Source organism: Mus musculus, chromosome 10 (assembly GCF_000001635.26).
Source record: "Mus musculus strain C57BL/6J chromosome 10, GRCm38.p6 C57BL/6J".
NCBI classification, from domain to species: Eukaryota; Metazoa; Chordata; class Mammalia; order Rodentia; family Muridae; genus Mus; species Mus musculus.
Genome location: NC_000076.6, coordinates 77,543,023 through 77,566,445, shown reverse-complemented (window position 1 = coordinate 77,566,445; position 23,423 = coordinate 77,543,023). Strand labels below are relative to the sequence as shown.

At 50.4% G+C, this 23,423-nt stretch overlaps 1 protein-coding gene across 6 annotated transcripts in view; it reads right to left on the bottom strand.

The window, feature by feature from the left end:
• Positions 1-737: 737 nt before the first annotated feature.
• Itgb2 (integrin beta 2) overlaps positions 738-23,423 on the bottom strand; it is a 35,380-nt gene continuing 12,694 nt past the window's right edge. For 3 of the 6 annotated variants that reach the window (XM_006513272.3, XM_006513271.3, XM_017313814.1), the window contains 13 exons: positions 20,253-20,433; positions 19,150-19,320; positions 17,659-17,900; positions 16,345-16,500; positions 15,378-15,473; positions 10,269-10,358; positions 8,916-9,056; positions 8,307-8,494; positions 6,723-6,967; positions 6,074-6,296; positions 5,231-5,433; positions 1,642-1,808; positions 765-1,268 (listed from right to left, as the gene is read on the bottom strand). In XM_006513272.3, the coding sequence (XP_006513335.1) occupies positions 1,206-1,268; positions 1,642-1,808; positions 5,231-5,433; positions 6,074-6,296; positions 6,723-6,967; positions 8,307-8,494; positions 8,916-9,056; positions 10,269-10,358; positions 15,378-15,473; positions 16,345-16,500; positions 17,659-17,900; positions 19,150-19,320; positions 20,253-20,346 (2,079 nt within the window). In that variant the 5' untranslated portion in view covers positions 20,347-20,433 and the 3' untranslated portion in view covers positions 765-1,205. Of the gene's footprint in view, positions 1,269-1,641; positions 1,809-5,230; positions 5,434-6,073; positions 6,297-6,722; positions 6,968-8,306; positions 8,495-8,915; positions 9,057-10,268; positions 10,359-15,377; positions 15,474-16,344; positions 16,501-17,658; positions 17,901-19,149; positions 19,321-20,252; positions 20,434-23,423 lie in introns of all 6 variants that reach the window. The other 3 variants (NM_008404.5, NR_157229.1, NR_157228.1) reach the window with 3 other exon arrangements.

The window sequence follows — 23,423 nt, the reverse complement described above, 5'->3', positions numbered from 1 at the left end:
GGTGCTATGGTTTGGAAATGGAGTGTCCCTCTACAGAAGCTCCAATACTGGAGCCTTGGTGCTTAGCTAGTGGTACTATTTAGGGAGGTTGAACTTCAAGAGGTAGAACTTAGCTGGAAGAAATAGGTCCTTGGGGGTCTGTCCTTGGGCTAGCTTCTTGCTGGCCACATCCCGTCTTGTCTCTGCTTTTTGACAGCCATGAGGTATGCAGTTTGGAGAGTATGCTCCCACTGACAGAATGCTCTGAGGATGTGGGGCCAAGCAACCTGACACCATGAGGCCAAACAAATATTGCCAGAAAAAAAGAGCTACCTAGTATGCTCAGTCATAATTCTTAGAGACCCAGGGACATCATAATCACTGGACACAATTTGGGGTTCATTCACTCACGCAGAACTAGAGTCAGCAGTGATTTCTGGGTCACCCCCCAAGACAACCTATGAGAAAGGAACTTCCTACCCAACTTCTGCTTTGTGTTTTGGTTTCCATCTTCCGCGCTGAACCTGACTGATATTGGGAGCAAGAGAGAGGAGGGTGCCATTTCTGTCATCTGACACCCTTGTTAGGCAGCCACACAGGATTTAGCACTGGGTCTCAGAGGGCTCCATATATACAGGCCCATGGGCAGCGAAGAAGAGAACTAAGTCTCCCATTCTATGGCCCAGATCCCAACTGAACCCTCAGGATGCAGATGGACAAACAGCAGGCAGGACAAAGCACGTAACCTCAGCTGCCTTGCCCCAAAAGACTCCACAAAGCTTACCTTCCATGGACAGCATGGATGGAAGCTTTATTATTTTTCATACATGATTATGAAATAATACGTTGGATATAGTTTTTATACTCACATATAATACAACAGATGGGATGTTAACAATATAATAGGAGTTTTATACTCTGACAAGTTTAAATATAAATAAGTTGGGGCCACCTTTACTGAGACTGCTGTCTTCCTTTATGCAAGAAAATGTGGGTGGAACCTCTTGGGACTCGGGACAATTCTTAGGGCTCTGCGGCAAGATTGTGCAGGTCGGAAGACAAGTCCCTGGAAACCCTGGCAGACTTGATATAATGGCGGAAAGAAACCGAGCAGGCTTTTGGATCCTTGGCAGCACTGGGGTGAGCTGTAAGCCACGTTGTGTTTGCAGAGGGGAGGAGGCGTGGTCTGAGGGGGTCACATCTGCTTGATTATGATAACTCATGCTCTAGCTTTCAGCAAACTTGGGGTTCATGACCGTTGTCGTAGCACTCTTGAAGAGGGGGTTGTCCTAAAGAGGAACCAGATATGCTCTTGTCAGTGCAGGGAGGTGTGAGGACTCCAAGATGCCACCAGAGCAGTAGAAGTCTCTCTGAAGAGCCAACCCGGACAGGAAGCCTCCCCAGGGCCTGAGCCTCAGGGCTAAGCCTGTATACCACAGCACACTCTGGGAGACCGGAGGCTAAGCTGGGGTGAGGCGTGCGCCATCTCTCCAAGATGGCCTCGAGTCCCACTGTGAGAAGTAACAGAGCTAGGAAAGACATTCTATGTGGGTCTCCCAAGCACTGCTGGGATAGAGAGTATGCCCATTGCTGCCTGTGAGAGGTCAAAGAGAAGAGGAAGCACCCATGCACCACAAGGGTTCCCAAAGCAAGGCCACTCACATTGTTCCATTGGGACTTGAGTTTCTCCTTCTCAAAGCGCCTGTACTCCCTGAGGTCAGTCAGGTGGGTCAGGGCCTTCCAGATGACCAGGAGGAGGACACCAATCAGTACGACACCTACCACGGTGCCCCCTACGATGGCAGCCACATTGGGGCCCTTCACACACTCTAGGGAAAAAGCACACAACCAAAAATGTCAGCCCCACCCTACAGTAGCCAGTGTACCATACTATTCCTGCCACAGGGGGAAATCACCCTTTGCCACATCTCACAAGAAGATGAGAGAATCTAGCCACACTCCTATCAGAAATAAGATCAGGCCCTGTGCTTCCAAATGAAACATAAAGGAAACCTTGGTTGAAATGACAGCATCCGGAAGAGATGGCTCAGCGGTTAAGAACACTGACTGCTCTTCCAGAGATCCTGAGTTCAAATCCCAGCAACCACATGGTGGCTCACAACCATCTGTAATGAGATCTGACACCCTCTTCTGGTGTGTCTGAAGACAGCTACAGTGTATTTAGATATTTTAATAGATAAATCTTTAGGCCAGAGCAAGCAGGGCTGGAGCGAGCAGACCAGAATGAGCAACCTTCATTCCCAACAACCACACAATGTTGTTCACAACCATCAGTACAGTTACAATGTACCTATATACATTAAGTAAATAAATAAACAACTGAATAAGAAATGACAGTGTCTCTGGTCACCACCTACTCGTGTTCCCAAACTAGAGCTGTGCCCGAGGCACCCCTGACTACCTCATTGTGCATTATGAGAATTGGCAGTAATGTCTGAGCTGGCACATTCAGGCAAAGGGATTCCATGATAACCGATGCCAGGAACCAGAGGACTGTGGTCAGGCAACTGAGGTGGCCTTGTGTTGAGCAGGATACGTTCCCAAGGTCCAGTGGCCTCTCCTGGGTGTGGGTCCTGGAATGCAGTAGGCTACACAGCAGACCCTGACAGTGGGACAGGGCTACTAACAGTCAGTGTGAACCTCTCCCTGCGGGGTGAGTCCCCAACAACATTATCATAGAATCTCTCATATTATCATGGCCTTTTCAGGGAGGCCCGTTTGCCTTCACAGAGGTTAAATAATTTGGCCAAAGTGGCATGAAACCAGACGTAATCTCCAACATGGCTACAGCCAGCATTCTCAAACACCAAGGGCAGAGTCTGCATCCTATCTGCCTTTTAGGGGTTCTTGACTTGGGGGCTGGTGAGATGGCTCAGCGATTAAGAGTGCCAACTGCTCTTCCAGAGTTCAAATCCCAGCAACCACATGGTGGCTCACAGCCATCTGTAATGAAATCTGATGCCCTCTTCTGGAGTGTCTGAAGACAGCTACAGTGTACTTACATTAAATAAATAAATAAATAAATAAATAAATAAATAAATAAATAATTAAAAAAAAAAAGGAGTTCCTGACTTGAAGACAGGCTCAGGGGGCTGCAGGTCTGGGTCCTATAGGAGCCTGGTATGCTGCTGACACAAGCTTCCGGTGGTCACCTGAGTGGCCTCCTCAGCAGTTCCCCTCAGCTTTCTGAGTCTGAATGCAGTGGGTAGCTGACATCCCAAGGCTGCTTGCCTAAGTCTACAAGACATTCTGATCTGTCTTTTGCCCAAATCCATCATGCCCATCCTCTTGGGTCATTGCTCTTCAATATACTTCCAAACTGTTCAGCATCTGACTTCTTACTTTATCTGTTGGTGACCCCAGGATCCGTCACCTGTTTCTCTCAGTGCCACTTCTCTGGGTTCCATTCAAAGGGAGGCTCTGTACCACCCTCCAGGCCACCCTCCAGACCACCTTGCCTGCTTATCTCCTCTCTGTTAAGTCCTAGACCAAACAGCAATTTTACCTGTGTCTACAGCAGAAGGGGACTGGTTCCACAGTGGGCAGAGCTCAAGTATAGGAGATTACAAAGCCTGCCTCCACAGGGCCATACTTTCTCCAACAAGGCTACACCCACTCCAACAAGGCCACGCCTCCTAGAAGTGCTACTCCTCGTGGGCCAAGCACTCAAATACATAGGTCTATGGGGGTATAATTCGTCAACTTGGCTAATGACAGGACAGCAGTTACACAATAACAAGACTATATCTGCCCTGACCTATAAGAAAGCTATGCTTACCCAGCTCCTGACAAGATCACCTTCACTACTTCCTAAAGGGACTGTGTTTACCTGGCCCCTCACAAAACCATGCACCTCATTCCCTGACAGGGTTGTGTCCACGCTATTCTCCAGCAGTGTAAGACCCAACTTATATCCTGGCAAAGAAGCTGATAGGTGGACCTTTAAAAACACCACTTAGGAGCCGGTGAAATGGATCAGCCAGTAAAGGCGTGTGTTGTGCACACATGGTGACCCCAGTCTGAGCCCCTGCTAAAAAAGGGTGACTGATGTGCACACATGTATGTACACACTAATCATGATAAAGAACTAGAAAATACAGACAAAATAAAGACTTCAAGGAAACACAGCAGAAGTATGGCCACTTTCTGGAAATTTCTAGTGGTTTCCCGGAATATACAGGAACAGGTCTGGCCTCTTCCAAGACTTGTGGGGGCATCATGGGGCATTGAGTGCACCAACCACACACACCCTCTGCTTCCCCTGTCTATCTAGGAGAACAGGCCCCAGGAACCCTTCTGCCTTTAGGATGTGACGCTAGAGACCAGGTCATGATCTCTAAGTTCACTGGTCTTACTGGGTCTGGCAAAGACCACAACCAAGTGGAGGGCCAGCAAACAATGTTTAGGGATGGAATCACCTCCACTTCCCTGAAGCCCTCCATGGGGCATTCTGAAGAAGCAACAGCCACCATCCCTCAGGATCCTCCCATGACATGAGAGATGCTCTGGCTAGACAAGGTGCTACTGCAATGGCATCCTACTTGTGGTGGCTTGAAATGGGAATGGACCCCATAGACCCATGTATTTGACTGTTTGGCCCATGGGGGAGTGGCACTATTAGGAGGTGTGGCCTCATTGGAGTGGGTGTGGCCTTGTTTGAGTAGGTGTACCTTTGTTGAAGGAAGGATATCATTATAGGGGCGGGCTTGGTGATCTCTTATACTGCTCACTGTGGGTGGAACCATTCTCCTTCTGCTCTCTGCAGATGTAGAACTCTTGTCTCATCCAGCACCATGTCTGCCTGCACACTGCCACACTTCCTGCTGAGCTGATAATGGACTACGTTTCTGAAACAGTAAGCCAGCCCCAATGAAATGTTTGCCTTGGTAGCCTTGGTCATGGTGTCTCTTCACAGCAAGCTAAGACAATACCCAGTATGTATTAGAGCTACCACCAGGAGACCCCATCTAATGTTCATCTCCTCATACAGGGCCGGGTAAGGAGTGGGAATGAGAGGGCCACAGGGCAGAGCCTGTGGATGGCTGCTAGCTGCCCTGCCCAAGTGTCCCGGATGGCTCCACCTCCTGCTTTGCCCCACTGAAGAGAGATGTTTTCCTCTACAGCCCCCTCACTGTCTGCAAAGGCCTCACGGTCAGAGTACTCCACTGAGAACTATGCTCCACTGAGACCAGATCATGAGATCACACCCCCAGGTACCACCCAGCCTCACCTAGACTGTCCTCCACATGGATGTTGTAAATGTTCCTTCCGTCCTTCTGCTGCAAAGTGTAAGTTATCCAACAGCCTTCCGAGTCCCTCTCCTTGCAGGGCTTTTTCTTCAAAGGGATAGTCTGCAGCGTCATACCAGCACACTGAACACTACAGTTCTTCTCAAAAGGGCCCTTATCAAACTTCAGGCACTCGGCACAAGAGCTGCAGAGGAGGAGGAGGAGGAGTCAGGTGGGGTGGGTGTTGAGAGCATGTAAGGGCATGAGGTGTGAATTGGCGCATGTTGGTTCTTTCGAGGGCACATCAGTGATGTCAGGGCACGCAGGTGCGTGGAGGTGTGTGGTTGTGGAAGGGTGCGCTAGTGTGTCAAAGTGTGTGTGCCAGGATGTCCAGGTGTATGTGGGTACACTGACTGGTATTTGAGGGTGCATGGACTGCAGAGCTATGCAAGGTCATGTGTATGACTCAGGAAAAAACATGGTTGTGTCTGATGTATGGTCTGAGGAGAGTGTAGTCATTTGCAAACTAGGCGGTCCTAGGTGGAGGGTCTGGGAGCTTTCAGTCTCAGGGTAACCAAGTGAGGGATGAGAGAGACACAAATTGTGGTCCTACCAGGGTATGGAAGGCAGAGCCAGTGTTAATGGAAACTTCATTCAAGGGCTGAAGGGGCCTAGGCCTAGCATCCTCCCTGTGAAGCCAGGGCTCCTGCAGCCATGCAAGAAGGCAGGTGGTGGCAGGGACACTGGACCTGCTGAATCCTGCTAAGAACTCTGGAGCAGTGGTGTCCCCAAGGGCTCCCAGGTAGTCCAGCAGTGAGGCCAATGTGGGCAGTGGGAACACTCACGTGTGGTTGTCCCTGCAGTGCGAGCCACAGCTGGGACAATCCTCACACATCGGTGGCTGGTAGCCTTCGTCACATATGCACCTGTTGCATTGGCAGTGGCCACGGCCACTGCACTCTACCAGCCGTGCATTCAGACAGCCCGTGGTGGACCTCTGACACTGGCAGGCCGAGCCCTCGTAACCGGGCTTGCAACTACATTTGCCACAGTTGCAGGAACCCCGATCTGGAAAACAACAGAGGATAACATGACTCACTTCCCTGCAGGCTGCTAGGAACAGAGGCTCATCTTCCCTCCTCCGTGCTCCCCAGACCAATCAAGGAGGACTTGTACTTAAGCCTCCTCTACCAATTCACATGACCCCAGAGCACCATGGAAGGATAGCTTAGCAAAACCACAGAGGCCAGGCATACCTTCCTGACCTGCATCCTCAGCAACATGGCCACCATCCAGCCAGATGGGACCTCTTTATTGTATCTGAAAAGCTCTTGGGTCAGGACATGACTATTCCCCTCCACAACCTTCCCAGGACAACGCTGACTGACACAGACACAGATACAGGTCATTGCTAGCCTTGTCTGTCTGCTCCCCCCCCCATGTCCCACTTAAGATCTCCTGGTACAAATGGACAAGGAAGCCCCCAACACTAACCTGAGCCACCGCAGACTTGGCTGTTATATCTCTCACAGTTGACATTGTCACACTCGCAGTATTGCCCAAAGATCTCTTTGTTGGGGACGTCACTGGTATGGCATACACACTGCCCACAGATGCAGTCCCCAAGCCCTGAGCACACGATGGAACTATTGTCCTTCCGACAGTTTCTCTCCAGCTCCTGGCTGCTCCGACCCTGAGTCTGGCACTCACAGTTTTTCCCAATGTAGCCAGACTCACACCTGGTATGATGTGGGAGGGGTTGTACTTAGGTGTGCCCTTGGGAAGGGGGTACCTGTCCTTCCCGGCCCAACAGTCACTCAAACACCTGTAAAGTATGTCATAGCACATTTGCTCTCCAAATGTCTCCTGAGCATGTGCTATGTACTAGGCAAAGATGTCTCCGGGGTCACAGTCACACAGTGACTGGTCTATGAGCATGGTACCTCTTGCAGGCTCACCTGGGAGCTGCCTGAGACTTGTATTAGTGGATTGTCCCAAGAAGCCAGTATCTGTCCCTCCTGACCTAGACTTGGAAGGAGGTCTGGTAGAGATCCGAGATCACTGCCTTATCACTGAACTAGGTAGACAGAAGAATGTATGTACACCATACATAGCTTAGTAAGAGAAGAATGGCAGTAGCTAATCTTAACACATCTTGCAGTGTCCTCCTGCAGGAGGAAGCCACAGAATTCACTGACCAATGGCCCAATCCTCCAGGCAAGTTAGCTCAGCTTTGTAGAGAGGCCACCTAGGGCTGTACACTTAGGATCAGGGCAAGGTGCTACTGGCCGGGGGTGGGGATGGGGCAGCCGCAGAAACCACCACTCTTAGAGTTTCTGGGAGGAGGTATACAGCCAGTGCAGGTCTGAGGTGTAGGATAGAGCATCTCTCTCTCTCTCTTTTTAAAGACGTATTTATTAATAATAATTATATCTAAGTATATTGTAGCTGTCTTCAGACATACCAGAAGAAGGTATCAGATCTCATTACAGATGGTTATGAGCCACCATGTGGTTGCTAGGATTTGAATTCAGAGCGGTCAGTGCTCTTAACCACGGAGCCATCTCTCGAGCTCAGGATAGAGCATCTCAAAGATCAGAAACTGGGACAGCAATTGGAAGGAAATGGCTAGTATCCAGACCGGCAACTACAGCCTCTATGCTTTGTACACTGCATCCTTCCTCCTCCCCCTCCTCCTCCTCTTCTTCCTCTTCCTCCTCTTCTTCCTCTTCCTCTTTCTCCTCCTCCTCCTCTCTCTCTTCCTCCTCCTCAACTGAACTGAGGCCTGTATATACATGCCCACAGGATGGTTTTAGGGCCCAGGCTGCCAGGAATGGTCAGCTATCCCAAAGGAGCTCTAGCAACATGCTGCAAATCTGATTGGTCAGAGTCTCTGAGGTCAGAGAGCTAGGATATGGGAGTTCCTGTAGAGCATCTGTTTCCTGGGTGAGCTGGCCACACCTACTTTACTTGAAGACATGTGGCTCACAAGCAGGCATGCCATGCTATGGGCTGGCCTCATCTGCAGACACCTTTTCCATGAACTGATGCCCCACAGGCCACACGTACCCTCCTCACCTGCAGATACCACACTCCATGACTCCCTTGCCTCCACAGAGACTCTGCTCCCGACTCTGGTCCCGGCACTGACACTCACACTGGGGACGGACCTGCACGGTCACTGTATCCGTGAAACCCAGTGCCCGGATGACAAAGGACTGCTCCTGGATACACTCGGAAGCCATGACCTTTACCTGGAAGGTGACCTAGAGGGGAATGGTGGCCTTCAGTTCCCAACTGTGGGTGACCAGGCCTTGCTTTTTGTCCTTTGCCCACCCTCTCAGATACATGTTCAGCAGGTGCCCCTAGAGGGTGCTGTCATCCCACGCTCATCTTTCTACCCAGGGCCATTGTAAATAGAAATGTGCAGGTATTCACTGTGTTGATAGGCATGAAGTTACAGCTGACATCAGGTCTGGTACCCTCCCCTAATTTTCTATCTGGCCTCCTCATGGGTGTTTAGAAGAAGAGGAGGTTGGGCCCTGGTCACTAATGGTTTCCTCCCTTGCTTATTCCTGTGATCCTCCTTTCCTTTCTAGCTGTCCGGGAGTGGGTCACCAAGATGGCCACAGGATCCTCCAGCACCCTGCTATAGGAACCACAGGTGCATAGGCAGGCCAGGCTCACCGGGTTGTTGATCTGTACGCCATCACAGTCCCCACGGGATTTGCCTATACTCGATGCTCCATTACTGCAGAAGGAGTCATAGGTGACTTTCAGGGTGTCCGGGAGGGTGCTGTGGTCCAGGAAGACTCTAGAGGAGAGTTTCTAGGGGAAGAGAGCAGCTGTGCTCAGGAGAGACAGGAGTGGCTGTACCTGCTATCTCACTCATCAAGTCCCTCCTGCACATCAGCGGATGACACAGACACCTAATGGGCGCTCAGTTGTTGCGACAGCATGGGGCAGCGGATGTCATGGGGTTGCTCTGAGACAGGCTACCAGCAGGTGACCAGCACAGACACAGGCCATGGACCCTGTGAGGACTATCCCTTCACTGTTGAACCTCAGGGTTAGCAGCAAAGGAATGATAGATTGTTGAAGTGATGTGAGAACTGAGGCACAGCTGGAAAGAGAAAGACTACAGGTGGCATCCATCAAGTAGGCAAAGATGGCATCACCTAAGTCATCCCTGTGAAGATAGAGCTAGTCATGACTGGGCAGTGGCCAGGTACAGCAGTCTGCCTGCAGCACCCAGGGTTCACAGGGCCAGAGAAGAAAACAGGATTCCCCACCCAAGCCCCGGGATTGTTTTCTAATAAGGAACAGTCATATTGAGAGGCTTCCCACACAATATGTACTGCCAGTCTTCAAGATGCTCAGCAACAGGATGTGGGCCAGACTTTCGGGGACACCTGTCACTGAGAGGAGATTTCTGTTATTTCTTGGGACTGGATGTGTCTGAGCTCTGAGTCATGAGCCGTGTTGGATGCACACCGGTATTCACCAGGACACTGGGCCTCTGTGGCAAGCAAATCTGCGTGCATTTGGACAAATTGCGCACCCCCGAGGAGTAGAAGGATGGAAGAGGGGCCAAGGAGGGCTCACCCAGAATAACGTTAGGGACTGGCATACAAGAGGCACAAGGGAGTCTTCACAAGGTCCAAGGCCACTGTGCTGATTTCTGGGGTCTCCCCACTCTGAGAGGTACCATTCTGCCTTCTCCAGCCCTCTACTTCCCCGCTATTCCATGGTGGCTGCGGGGAAGAGCCAGGAAGAAGGGCCTGCCATTGGTGTTTTGGGAAATGCCCAGGTAGGGTCTGAGAAAGGGTGGCCATGGAAGGACACAAGCTGTGGCAAGTGACCGGTCTATATCTCCTTACCCTCCCTTCTTTCTCCCTGCCCTGCCTGTCCAGAAGCTATGAGGATCTCAGCAAGAGCCCCCAAAGACAATGTATCTTCCTCATCCCCCCCCCATCCACTTATCCGCTGACCCACTGGATGCTTGCCAGCCCGCCCCGCCCAGCTTTGCTGGAGACTCACATAGTAGGCATTCTTGATGAGCTGCACCACGTTGCTGGAGTCGTCAGACAGTTCCCCCACTGCTGACTTGGGGATGATCTCCGTGAGTTTCTGTCGAGGAGAAGATCAAGCTAGCGCAGGCCCCTCCACAGCCACGAGGCTGGAGATGGCTGCTCAGGGCCTCCATTTCTTGTGAGCTGGCTCACAGGACGTTCAACGAGTCAGCGCTAATACCGCTGCATGCAGGCAACAGATTCTTGGAGCAAAACCCAGGCAGCCAGGCCTGGTGGAGCAGCCTCTCACCCTAGCTGAAGAACGTCAAGCTCTTAGGTGCTGGGCCTGGAAAGCAGCAGGCCCTGAAAAGCTGGGTCTTTTCAGAGAAGCTCCAGGCCTCTCTTCACAAGTTCAGGGCCTGACTGGGTTACCCAGCCAGACTGCCTTAGAAAAAAACTGAGTAGAGGGCTAAGGGTATGGGCCGGTGACAGAGCATAGATTCTATCCCCTCTTCTGATTAAGAAAGGGAGAGGAGCTGGGCGTGCTGGCGCACGCCTTTAATCCCAGTACTCAGGAGGCAGAGGCAGGCAGATTTCTGAGTTTGAGGCCAGCCTGATCTACAAAGTGAGTTCCAGGACAGTCAGGGCTATACAGAGAAACCCTGTCTCGAAAAAAAAAAAAAGAAGAAGAAGAAGAAGAAGAAGAAGAAGAAGAAGAAGAAGAAGAAGAAGAAGAAGAAGAAGAAGAAGAAGAAGAAGAAGAAGAAAGAGAGAGGGCTGGATGGTGGGAGTGAATGCCTTCAATTCCAGCACTTGGGAGGCAGAGGCAGGTGGATATCTTATGAGTTTGAGGCCAGCCTGGTCAAGAGAGAGAGAGAGAGAGAGAGAGAGAGAGAGAGAGAGAGAGAGAGAGAGTGTGTTACAAGGTTACACAGAGAAACCCTGTCTCAGAAGGAAGCCCAGCTCCAAAGCCCTGAATGGAGGTCACACTCCTGGGCCTGAACATCCCCAGCGGACACTTCAATCCAATGGCATCTCTGAGTTAGGAACACATGATGGTATTCTTACCCCATCAGCACGATACACAGATAACAGTAAAATGTGGTAAAATCGCAGGAAGTGGTTGAGTTTTGACCATATCAATGAGTTTCAGATTTCTAACTTAACAATGACGGTTACATAACCCTGGGACAAGCAACTATTGCAGGACAGGGCTGCTCCTCAGAGAAGGTGGACTGGACAGGGCCCCTGAATAACAGACATCCTGCTGTCTGTCAGCAGACATTTTCTGTCACGGACAGAAAATGATCATCCCTCTCTTGCACACCTCCACATAACTGATGACCAGGCCACTCAGGCCCAGCACCCTTCCTGAGTCTCTGGAATAAAGTCTGTCCCTTTGGTGAGTCCATCAAAGCTTAGCTAGCAACCACCCTGGGTTCTACAATGTACTTCATTGGCCCCGGCAAAGGACCAGTTCCAGCTAGGAGAGCCCGGCTCTTCTATTCACAGTTTGTGCATGAGGAGGATCTGGTGTGTACAGTCTCCATGTGCTCTCTGGATTCTCGGGCATCTCCCAAGGGACAGAGGATCAGGAAGGCCTGTGACCCCTGCTGCCATCAGTCTTGATTGTCAACTTGATTAAATCTGGAGCCAGCTAAGACATGTCTCTGGGCAAGTCCAGTTTGGTTTACTGGACAACTACTGAGCTCTCAAAACAGCCAGCAGCTATTATAGGACTCTCCAGCTGTTACTGGTTGCCAGGCATTTTAGTGGATCGCCTTGTACAACATAGATGCAATTCTGCCAGTTCAGTTCCACTAGGGAGCCCTACCTGATTCAACTATCAAAGCACAGCGAGTGGGTGGGTTTGGGACTCCCGTCTCCCATCTGCAGATTTCTCCCTCATTACCATGCTGTCCTCTGAGATACACCTCATGTCACCAACAGCGAACAGTTGGGACCTGCTACAATTCTGTGAGGAGAGGACAATTTGCAGCCCAATTGCAGACAACATGGTGCGTTTGGCAGGGTGTGCGTGTATGCGTGCATGTGTGCATGTGTGCGTGTGTGTGTGTGTGTGTGTGTGTGTGTGCGTGCATTTTCTGACTATGGAGTGGTCTCTTGCTTCCACTGATCACCCTGGCTATCCTGTGCTGGGCTAAGTCCCTGCCTTCCATGGCTGTTCCCATTGCCCACTCAGAGGATCCCCAAGCCTGTCTGTCCCTCCTTCTTCTCCAAGGTACTGCATACTTTCTGGAGCTTGGGAACCTGACAGTAGAAGTGTTAGCATGGTGGTTACCTCAATAATCATGGCTTGCCTCAGATCTGCCATGTGGCCTACTCCCCATCTCTCTCTCTCTCTCTCTCTCTCTCTCTCTCTCTTTTGACAGGGTTTCTCTGTGTAGCCCTGGCTGTCCTGGAACTCACTCTGTAGACCAGGCTGACCTTGAACCCAGAAATCCCCCTGCCTCTGCCTTCCAAGTGCTGGGATTAAAGGCGTGCGCCACTAACGCCCGGCCTTCTCCCCATTTCTCATTCAGCAATGCATAGCCTACAAAAGTCATCTTCCCAGCTGTCATGTGTTCCCCACCCTTCCCCTAGTCACCACACTCCTGCTCACATCCAAACCCTGTGCCCTGCGCATTTGGGAGTAACATGGTTGCCCAGAGCTGTCATATAAGGAAGGTCAGCTTGGGTTGCCACTTGCAGCTGTCTGTGAGGACAGTAACAGCATTGTCGGCTGAGGAGCCATGGTCACTCTCAGATGAGAGGGCAGGTGCTCTCTGACGTCACTGGGTAACTGAGCTCAGAGTTACCACAGTGGCTTTCCTGGGTGGGCATCGCTGCCTCTCATGGAGGAGAAAGCTGGGCTTCTTCTTTAAATGTGTTGAGAGCCCAAATGTTTTAAGTTCAGACTCCATTTTAGAAAACCCAACTTAAGTTTGAACTCAGGAAGACTAACAGGCTGGTGTCTAGCATTAGCTTCCAAGTTGACCCCCAACAAAACCTGAGCCTAGCTCCAGTCTCTAGGCTAATCTCCCACAAGACCAGTGTCTCCAAGTTATTCCCCTTACAAACCTGCACCCCAGGTTATAAGCCCACCCCTGCCTAACGACCACCAATGCAGAGGGGAGCAGAAGTTTATGCTAGGACTTCCAACACCAGCCAATTGTGTGAAAGGCCACAGTGGCTTTTCAATTAGACGCTTGCATACTTACCCCTGCTTGCTGCTTACTATAAAGCCTTGCCCAGATAGACATTTGGGGCTCCCATCTCCACCAAAAACCGTCCTGCATGTCAGTGGTGAGCTAAGGGGCCCGAGCTAGCTTAGATAGAATAGAGACCTTGCTGTGAATTGCATCAGATTGGCTTCTCTCTGTTTTTGGGGGGACCACTAACATTTCCCTGGCACTACAGTGTCTGGGGTGGCTGAGATCTGTGGTTCTCTGACTCTGAAGAATGAGCCATCAGACTTTACAAACTTATTACAGCCAGCGTGTTCCATGCTTCATGTCACATGACAAATGTACACATCTCATTCTGGCTCAGGGTCTTATGCTGAGCAGCCCCTGGGAGCAGAGAGAATCCCTCATGCCCCCACTGTCCATTAAGATCAGTCCACAGGCTGGGCTGCATATGCCCTACACATTCCAAAGGAAGCCCTGGGCAGTGGCTCCGGGCAGGTGTGTGTGACTGTCCCTCAGGCCATGAAGGATCCACTTATTCTTAGATGGGGCTGGAGATCCTGAAAGGGGAGGGGCCATGGAAGCTCAAACCCCAGCTCTCTCTTAGACTTTGCCCTTGGACTTTCTTTACCCCACTGACTTTACCACTGTGGCAAGTTGACCGGGAGTCTTTTGGGCTTTGCTTTACTCTTTAGGCCAGTCCAGCAAGTAGCTAAGCCAGCGAGAAGGCTTGGGAGACTGGCCACACCTGAGACTCTTGCTTGTGTGAACTTGTCCTCCGAGGATATGGATCAGCGTCAGAAACACAGGATGAGCCTCAAGTAGCATTTTGAGGGGCCACAGGGAGCTGCCCCAGCCATTAGTTAATACTTTTCTAACTCTGTAGCTGCTTCTTGCTTGGGGACACCATGGGACCCAATTACTGCCATCGTAAGAGGTAAATAGATGGGGCTGTCGAGATGACTCAGTGGGTAAAAACACTGACTGCTTTTCCAAAGGTCCTGAGTTCAAATCCCAGAAACCACATGGTGGTTCACAACCACCCATAATGAGATCTGACACCCTCTTCTGGTGTGTCTGAAGATAGCTACAGTGTACTTATTTATAATAACAAATAAATCTTTGGGCTGGAGCGAGCAGGGAGGACAGGAGTGAGCAGAGATCTTAAATTCAATACCCAACAACCACATGAAGGTTCACAACCATCTGTACAGCTACAGTGTACTCATATACATAAAATAAATCTTTAGAGATGAATGGATGCAAATGGGATCCCTGCTGTATGAACGGAAGGGTCAAGAGTCCCCCGACTACAAGTGTGGGACTTCACCTTCCTCTAGGGGCCACCATAGGGGTGAGTTCTCCGGATGCAGAACCTTGGGATCGCCAAGATTGGCTGCTTTACAAAGAGCAAAGCCAGCTGCTTCCTCCCCAGGAGGATGCACAACTGTTTCAAAGCCAATGGCAAATAATCCAAGATCCTGCTTGCTTTGGTTTGGCTTCTGTTTGTTGAGGTACTTCGGGGAGGTTTGTCCTGAATCAACACATATAGGAAGGCCATGTCCCCCTGTGGGCAGAACTGAGGTCTCCTAAGGTGGTAGCGACATATGAGTTTGGTTCCATCTGAGTGCTGGTTGCTCGAAGGTTGTTTTGGGGGTGGGGCAGGCAGTATCAGACTGCTTGGTTCAAAAAGAAACCAAAAAAAAGAAAGCAAGCAGCTCTGTGAAATTTCAAGACAAGACATGGACACTGTGTGGCCTAACAGCAGCGTCAACTTCCCTCACCAGAATCCAGGATGCTCACACACAGAGAACTGTGGCTACTGGGCAGGCCACCCACCCACAGGCCAGCATGAAAAGCAGAACTAAGGCATTATTGGGCAGGGCCCGGCCGGCTTGTCACTCCCAGCTGAGATGGCCTGTCCCCACATTGCACAAGGTTCCGCTTACCTCATACGTTTTCACCATCTTCTTTGTCACCGCAAAGATGGGCTGGATGTTGCTCTCGGAAAGTTTGTGTGCCAGCTGACCCACGGATGGGTAGTCCTGGAGAGAGGGGACAGCTTGTCAGACAAGCCTTCCAGGACACGTTCAGGACACGTCTGGGCTGACAGAGCATCAGTCCTGGCTCAGGCTGGGCTTCGCTTGGTGTTAGATCTATGAGCTTGTGACAGGCTTAGCAGGGAACCAGCCAAAGCCTTTGAAATACAAGAAGAGAATACTGACAATTGTGATGGTTAATCCCAGGTAAAGAAGCTACCATCAGTCACCACTCTAGCTGCTAAGCCAGCCGGAGCACAAGCAGAACCCCGAGGAACTGGTGTATGGGCACCTAGGAAGGACCTATGCTTCCACTAGTGCTAGATTTTAGGCTCTGCCATTCACCTCCATGATGTATAGCAGAAGGACACGATATTCAACTTTGGGGGGGGGCTATTGGACACAAGATACCAGAGTCAGGACCCCCTTATTCTATCTGCTACCAACTCCAAATCAGTGGGTTCCAGATAGTCCCTGCAGTCTGAGCTCAAAAAAAAAAAATCCTTTATGGTACTTTTGGGAAGGCAATGAGTGTGCAGGGATGGCCTGGGGCTATGACAAGGTCATTGCAGGCAGAGCAGGCACTCAAAGAGACTGTGTGGTGGATGGAGAAGGCTGTGTGAGGCCCTCTGCCATGAGGATCAGGGTGAGGACTGCCCTGCAGGCTGATGTGGGTGCTGGGAGTCTCATGTTATCACCAGGGTCTCTGGGACTGCATCTGTGATTTGTTATTCGTGTTAGGAGGAGTCTGGGTTCTGTTTGTGTGATTGGGCAATGTGACTCTGCTCTCAGCCTGTCCCGTTGTCACTCCTGTAACCTTTATGTTTATGTAACCAGCCTTGGTACCGGGGCGTGCCAAGGCAGGCAGAGCACTCACGAACTCATTGCTCCTCTTGTACATGTTATCCTCCAGGTGGCAGCGGCCATCATTGGGGGTCAGGATGGCACCCAGTTTGCCATCACCAGCAAAGTGGAAGCCATCGTCTGTGGCAAACACCAGCAGCCTCGTGACATTGCGCCAGCCAATTTCCTCCTGGGAAGAAGGCATCCAGGGGTTACCTGCCTTGGTTTCCCCATGGGGCCCTCAGGGGAGAAGAGTTGTGTGTGTGTGAGGGAGAGTGAGAGAGACAGAGACAGAAAGAGAGACACAGAGAGATAGAAAGACAGAGAAAGAGACAGACAAACAGACAGAGACATACATACAAAGAGACACACACACACAGAGTGATAGAGACACAGAGACATAGAGACAGAGACAACAAGACATAAAAACAGATAGAGATAAAGAGAGAGACAGATATATATATATAAAGAGAGACAGAAACATGGAAACAAACAGACACCCCCCAGATACGACAGACAGACAGACAGACAGACAGACAGACAGACAGACAGACAGAGGAAGATAGAGCCCCAATCCAGTGCCAAGGAAGTGCCAAAGCCGTCAACTCCCAGCATGCCCTGCAGCAGTATGAGGTAAGAACAGAAACACATCTGAATCTAAAGAGAAATGTCTTTGCAACCCTCTTCAGACCTGAAACTAGATTCCAGCAACACAGTCATGAAAGGAAAAGAGTATGGCCTTGTATGTTAAAATGCAAACACCTCCCAGCCACAAAAGAAGGGACCAAGGGACATCCACAGGAGAGCCGAGGGCCTGGAACCATTGAAGTAGCATACACTTGCTGCACCCATGTATCCTACCCTAGTCCAACACACATGTAGAGTGTGTGTGCCCACTGCGTGAACCCAGCAAAGTGAGAGAGCTGAGAGCCAGGCTGGGGTGGGATTGGCTTGCTGCAGTGACCACTTGATAAACACAATCTGGAGCCGACAGGCAGGATGTGATTGAGGTGACATGGGCCCCTGTTCCTTTGTCCCACAACAGTTCTCACACTCTTGATCTGAGAGGGAAAAGGCTTTAGGAACCAGAAGACCTGCTGCTGGGTAGCCTGGCTCACAGGAGAGCTATGAAGGCTGTCAGTTAGCACGGGCATGGGTGGGTGTTTTCAGGGCTCTTCCTTCTCTATGCCTGGGAGTGATGTGGCCCACGGAGGCTGCCCTTCTGAGACCCGGGGTGACAGCATGGGACCAGATGGGGTGAGTGTCTGAACAGACCCACCACCACGGCACTGGTGAAGGCCCTGAGTTTGAGGAAGTTGGGAAATCTGAACAGGGACAATGGCCTCACCGGACATGCAGCAACTTGCATTATGGCATCCAGCCCACCCTCAGGGGCGTCCAGGTTTCCGGAAATCAGTTGCTTGCCGACCTCTGTCTGAAACTGGTTGGAGTTGTCGGTTAACTTGAGCACGTGCCGAAAGGCAAATGGGGGCTGGCAGGCCTTCTCCTTGTTGGGACATGGGTTCCTCAGCTTCTCAGGATGGGTGTTAACAAAAGGCAGCACCGTCTTGTCCACAAACGACCCAAAGCCTAAGGGTACATGGTATGAGGCAGGGGGACAGCAGACAGAAGCAGACACCAGGACTGGGAAGACCTGGAGTCCAAGGGATATACAACAGAGGCTGGAGGGCACAGGGACAAGGCAGCAGGCAGGGCTCCAGGCATGACAGTGAACCTTCCAGTGGACTAAGGACCAAGCCTCAGTTTCTCAAACAAGGGAGAAAGCAAGATGATGGTTGTGTGAACATGATAGCTGAGCGTGTGGTGCAAGCATGTGTGTAGCCATGTGCGGCTGAGTATATGTGAGGCCATGTACAAACATGTGTGTGCATGTGACAGAGCATGTATATGTATGGGGTCATGGACAGGTGTGACCATGAGTGTGGGTGGGCATGCGAGTACCTGTATATATACATGTGGTCTTGTGTATGCAGGCATACAGGCACACAGGTATGACTAGGCATTTGTACATGTGCTTGCTTGCACATGTGCAAATGTGCTTGTGTATGGGATCTTGGACATGTGTGAACACGAATGTACACATGTGAATGTATGAACACACAAGAATATATGGGGGCTGGAGAGATGGCTCAGCGGGTAAGAGCACTGACTGCTCTTTCAGAGGTTCTGAGTTCAATTCCCAGCAACCACATGGTGGCTCACAACCATCTGTCATGGGATTTGATGCCCTCTTCGGGTGTGTCTGAAGACAGCTACAGTGTACTCATATAAATGAAATTAAAAAGTCTTAAAAAAAAAAAAGAAGAATATATGAGCTTGCATCCAGTGTTCGTGTTCATGTGGGCATCCTTAAACATAGACGATGAGGCAGAGGGATGTTCTGGAGTGAGTAGGTGTACCCTGTTCCCTTGTCCCACATGCTTGGTGGTATTGGTCAGTGTTGTAATTCTCACCCTATGACTCCTGCCCTGTGACCCTTGCCCAGTGGCCCTAGCCCTGTGACCCCTGCCCTGTAGTTTACTTCCACTATTCTGTTAATGCATGGTTGCTGTGTTAAGGTAGATATACTTTTTAGTAATTAGCATTGTAGGACTTTTGCCTTTTAAACATTAAAATATAAACTAGAGAGAGAGAGAGAGAGGTCTTAGCAGCCTGTGACCAAGGACAGCCCCTGGTAAGGATTCAGGATGAACTCTGGCCCCACGAACATTGCCTATGCAGCTCCCAGCTTCTGCCTCTGCGGATCCACCGTACATGGAGGTGTGGGGCGGCAGGGAGTTCCCAAGGTTGAAAGGAGTGTGTGCACTGCAGGTCTCACCGATGCGGCCAGACTCGGTGATCTCGTTGAGGGCCTGCAGCAAGTCCCCGCCCAGCTTCTTGACGTTGTTGAGGTCATCAAGCATGGAGTAGGAGAGATCCATGAGGTAGTACAGATCAATGGGGTATCCCTTGGCCCGCCGGAAAGTCACATTGAATGCGGCAGCCTGTCCTGCGTGTCAGAGAAAAGCAAGGGACACTCTGAGCCTGGCTGGAGTCTTGGCTCTCACCCAGTCCCCAGATTCCTATTGTCTCCCCCATTTCCTATGACCTGGAAGGGGTTGTGACCAGAACACAGGACAGGTAGGTTTGAACTCAGATAAGTAGGCTCACCCCAGGTACAAGAATGCCTGGATGGTGGAGGGTTTCTGTAAGGTGCAGATTCATGAGTTGGAAGCCTAGACACCCAGATTATGGTGCTAGAAATAGTCAGGTGCCCCACATTGGGTGCCATCTATTGTGGAAATATTAAAAAATGAACCTGTCAACTCTCTGCAGCTACCTGCCCCCCCCCCACCTGCAGCATCTGGCTTGCTTGTCCAGGGAACCACTAGTTCCCTTTCTGCTATAATCCCCTGTAACCAGAGATCCCACACTCCAGTGGCCAAATAGAACCACCAACCTCGCAGTTGCATCTCACAACACCCAATACTCTGGTAAAATCAGACTTTTTTTTTTTTTGGCTTTTTGAAATAGGGTTTCTCTGTATAGCCCAGGCTGTCCTGGAACTCACTCTGTAGACCAGGCTGGCCTTGAACTCAGAAATCCATCTGCCTCTGCCTCCTAAGTGCTGGGATTAAAGGCATGTGCCACCACTGCCAAGCAAAATTAGACTCTTAATCTTAAAGTTAACCAATTAGATTTATGTATCAATAAAATAACAATTTACAAGATGCCAATAAAGAATTTCAGAGCCAGTTGATAATGATAAAGCTTTAACCCAATATTTCTAACCTTATGAAATCATAGCAACTTGTGGCTGGTAATTGCCATGCGGGTTCATGTCAATGGCCATGGTTCTTCTCCCTACCCTCTGGGATGTTCCACCCCCCCCCCCCCCCCCGCCACACACACACACACATTCCAACCAGGTTCCATACCTACCTGGTCGCAAGTAAAGTGTCACTTTTTGTGGAGATAGCTGTTTCCGTTGCCCCCGTTGGTCGAACTCAGGATTAGCGATGCTCCTGGGGTCCATGATATCATCGGCTGGACAACCCTTCAGCAGCAGCTGTGCCCGTGTGTCACAGCGCAAGGAGTCAGGTTCTCCTGGTCCAGTGAAGTTCTAGAGGAGGGATCTGAGGTCAGGCAGAGGGCATAGGCTAGAATAGTGGGATCCAGCCCTGTTTCCTTCTTACCTGCCCTTGAAAGTTCAGTTAGACATCTCTGTGGGATGCGGTAGTCATCTAAGGAAGACCGGACTCCCAGAGAGTCTAGGTCTCCCCGAGAGCTCTGTGTTACCAAAAGCATAGACTATATAGACCTTTCTCTATCATTTGGGCACTGACTTCATCAGCAAAGACATGGGGTCCTCTACCTCCAATCAAAAGGCTAATCAGCATCCTTGAGTTTCAGTGTTGACCAGAAGAACTCTTTAACCATTTCTCAACAGAGCCTTTGTCTGTTGAGATGTCGGGGAGATGCCATCTCCCAAAGGTGATCGATCTCTTTAGGCTTATGTGACAGCTCTTGCTGAGATGCAGGGAAGATCTAGGGGTCAAGTCTCTCTCGGTTCATAGGGAATGGAGTTGGTGAGGAGACTGGAGAGCTCAGGGCACCTCCATCTTGACCACCATCTCCCTTCAAAGGTCCCATGGATCTGACATGGAAGTATTTGGTTGTTCTTGGTCCTGAACTGGAACCCATTGCATCCAAAGCAGGTCTGGCTCAACTGCAAGGTACTGGAAAGCACCAGGGATTGCCTGCTTGCTCACAGAAAGTAAACCCAGAAGAACACCAACCCAGAAATGCAGTAGACATCACCTCCAGAGTCCCTCTGTTCTGCATTGGCCTTCAGAGCCCCGTGTTAAGTCCTCAAGAAACACAAGCAACCAGAGAGAACAGAGAGAAGAGAAGCTAACTGGTAATCCATGCAGAACTAGCCATCTGGCTGTTCATTTCAGATGAGCCAAATGACTCAAGAGGAAGAGAGAAACGCCAGCTCATCTGAGAATGGCTCGTCCAAGGCTTGGACCACAGCCCTCAGTCACAGGATAGAGGTTACAACATCAGGCCTTTCTGCTCTGGAGCTCTGCCTACGGTGGGGGTGTTTGCTGGAGATGGAAGCCAGAAGCCTTGTGGGATGGAGAAGATGAGAAAAGTAGCACAGAATGCGAAGGCCTAGAAGTTGGCATTTAGTCTAGGCTCCACCCCACAGTTACCTGGCAATAGCCAGGTGTGCCTGACTCACTATGAAGGAGGCTGCTTACTCCTTCCTCTCTCTTGCCCTTGCTCCTGCTCCTTAACCCATGCTCCATGTGCTCATAGCTGACCTCTACTACTATTCATATTCTCTCTCTCTCTCTCTCTCTCTCTCTCTCTCTCTCTCTCTCTCTCTCTCCCTCTCTCTCTCTCTCTCTCTCTCTCTCTCTGCCCTTATCCACCTCTGCTCCCTTAAACCCCCTCCCCATGCCCTGAACAAACTTTATTCTATACTATACCATCGTGTGGCTGGTCCCTCAGGGGGAAGGGATGCCTCAGCCTGGGCCTGCAGAGGCACCCCCTTCCCACACCTGACTGTACATCCAGCAAACACACTTCTTTTCTCCCTATCGTTTTATAAAACACAATACTAGGAGTGGTCTTTAACTCTAACTCTTGGGCGAGGGGAGGGGAGGCCAGAGTACAGTCAGCACAGCTAGTCAGTCTAGAGTAAGAAAAATTTGAGGACAAAATAAAATGACAAGAAAGCTCATATGAACAGCACCCAGAACACCAGAACAGCTTAGAGGGGTCCAGCGGCCAGATGTGGACAGCTTGAACATCAGATTGGAAAAATAATGGTTATAAACTACTGACCAGAATTAAGATCTCCAGATTTACCAATGGAGGTAGAAGTCTGGAGACACACACACACACACACACACACACACACACACACACACACACGAGAGACAGAGAGACAGAAAGACAGAGAGAGACAGAGAGAGAGAGAGAGACAGAGAGCCATTTAATAACCACTACATTGGTAATGGATCCTGCCTGAGTCTTCAGTAGACAGACTGCAAGGGCACAGATATAGTTTAGTGGAGACAGCCAGCTTGATAGAGCCTCACTGATGGCCTGTCACTCACTATAAGGTGACATAGGAAGTGAGGAGAAATCTGGAAGGTGGCACCTCCGGAAACACCACTAGCAGAGGGACATAGGGACCACATGTGTCTCATGCGGGGCACAGAGGATGTCGTCACTGCCTGGTGTCCCCAGTGTACACTAGAGCTGAATCAGAGGACACATTGGGATGGAGACACCAAGGGATATTCTACACTGGTGGCTCCTCTCACCCTAAAATGACAAGGACAGGAAGAGGAAGAAGGCTGGGAAGTTTCTGGAAGTAAGGTGTGTAAAGCGGCCTCCTGTGTGATCTGAGACTACACCAGTGAGGAAAAATGTGAAAATCTGGCACATTGGGTTGGGCCTGTTGGGTTGATATGTCCAATCTCCCAAGCTCGATAACAGGATCAAACTCAGCACCTGTGAAAACACACACACACACACACACACACACACACACACACACACACACAAAATGATGGTCAGGGTTGACTATCAACCTGACAGGATCAGAAATCACCCCGCCTCTGGGCACACTGGTGAGGAATCTTACTGATTAGGCTCACTGAATCAGGAAGAGCGCCCCCGTGTGGGCACACTGGTGAGTAATTGATTAGGTTCACTGAATCAGGAAGAGCTCCTCTGTGGATTAGGTGGGTTTAGGTCCTGGACTGAATGGTGTTAAGCAAAGCAGTCGAACATGAACATTCAGCACTTTGCTTCGTGACTGTGGATAAGAAGTGACCAGCTGCCCACACCCCCGCCGCCTTGACTTCCCCCACCATGACAGACTGTAGTGAACCCTGCCTTCCTTAAGTTGCTCTCCTCAGGGTATTTTTATGATAGCAACAGAAAAGTAACTAAGACAGTACAATTTTTTATCAAAACACATTTACTGGGTTTTGTAAGCTAATAACCTATTCCTAAAAGACCTATGGAGAAAGATGCACAGGGGCTGGCTGGCTGTAGCTTCCGCCAGGAAGGATTAGGTAACTGAGAAGA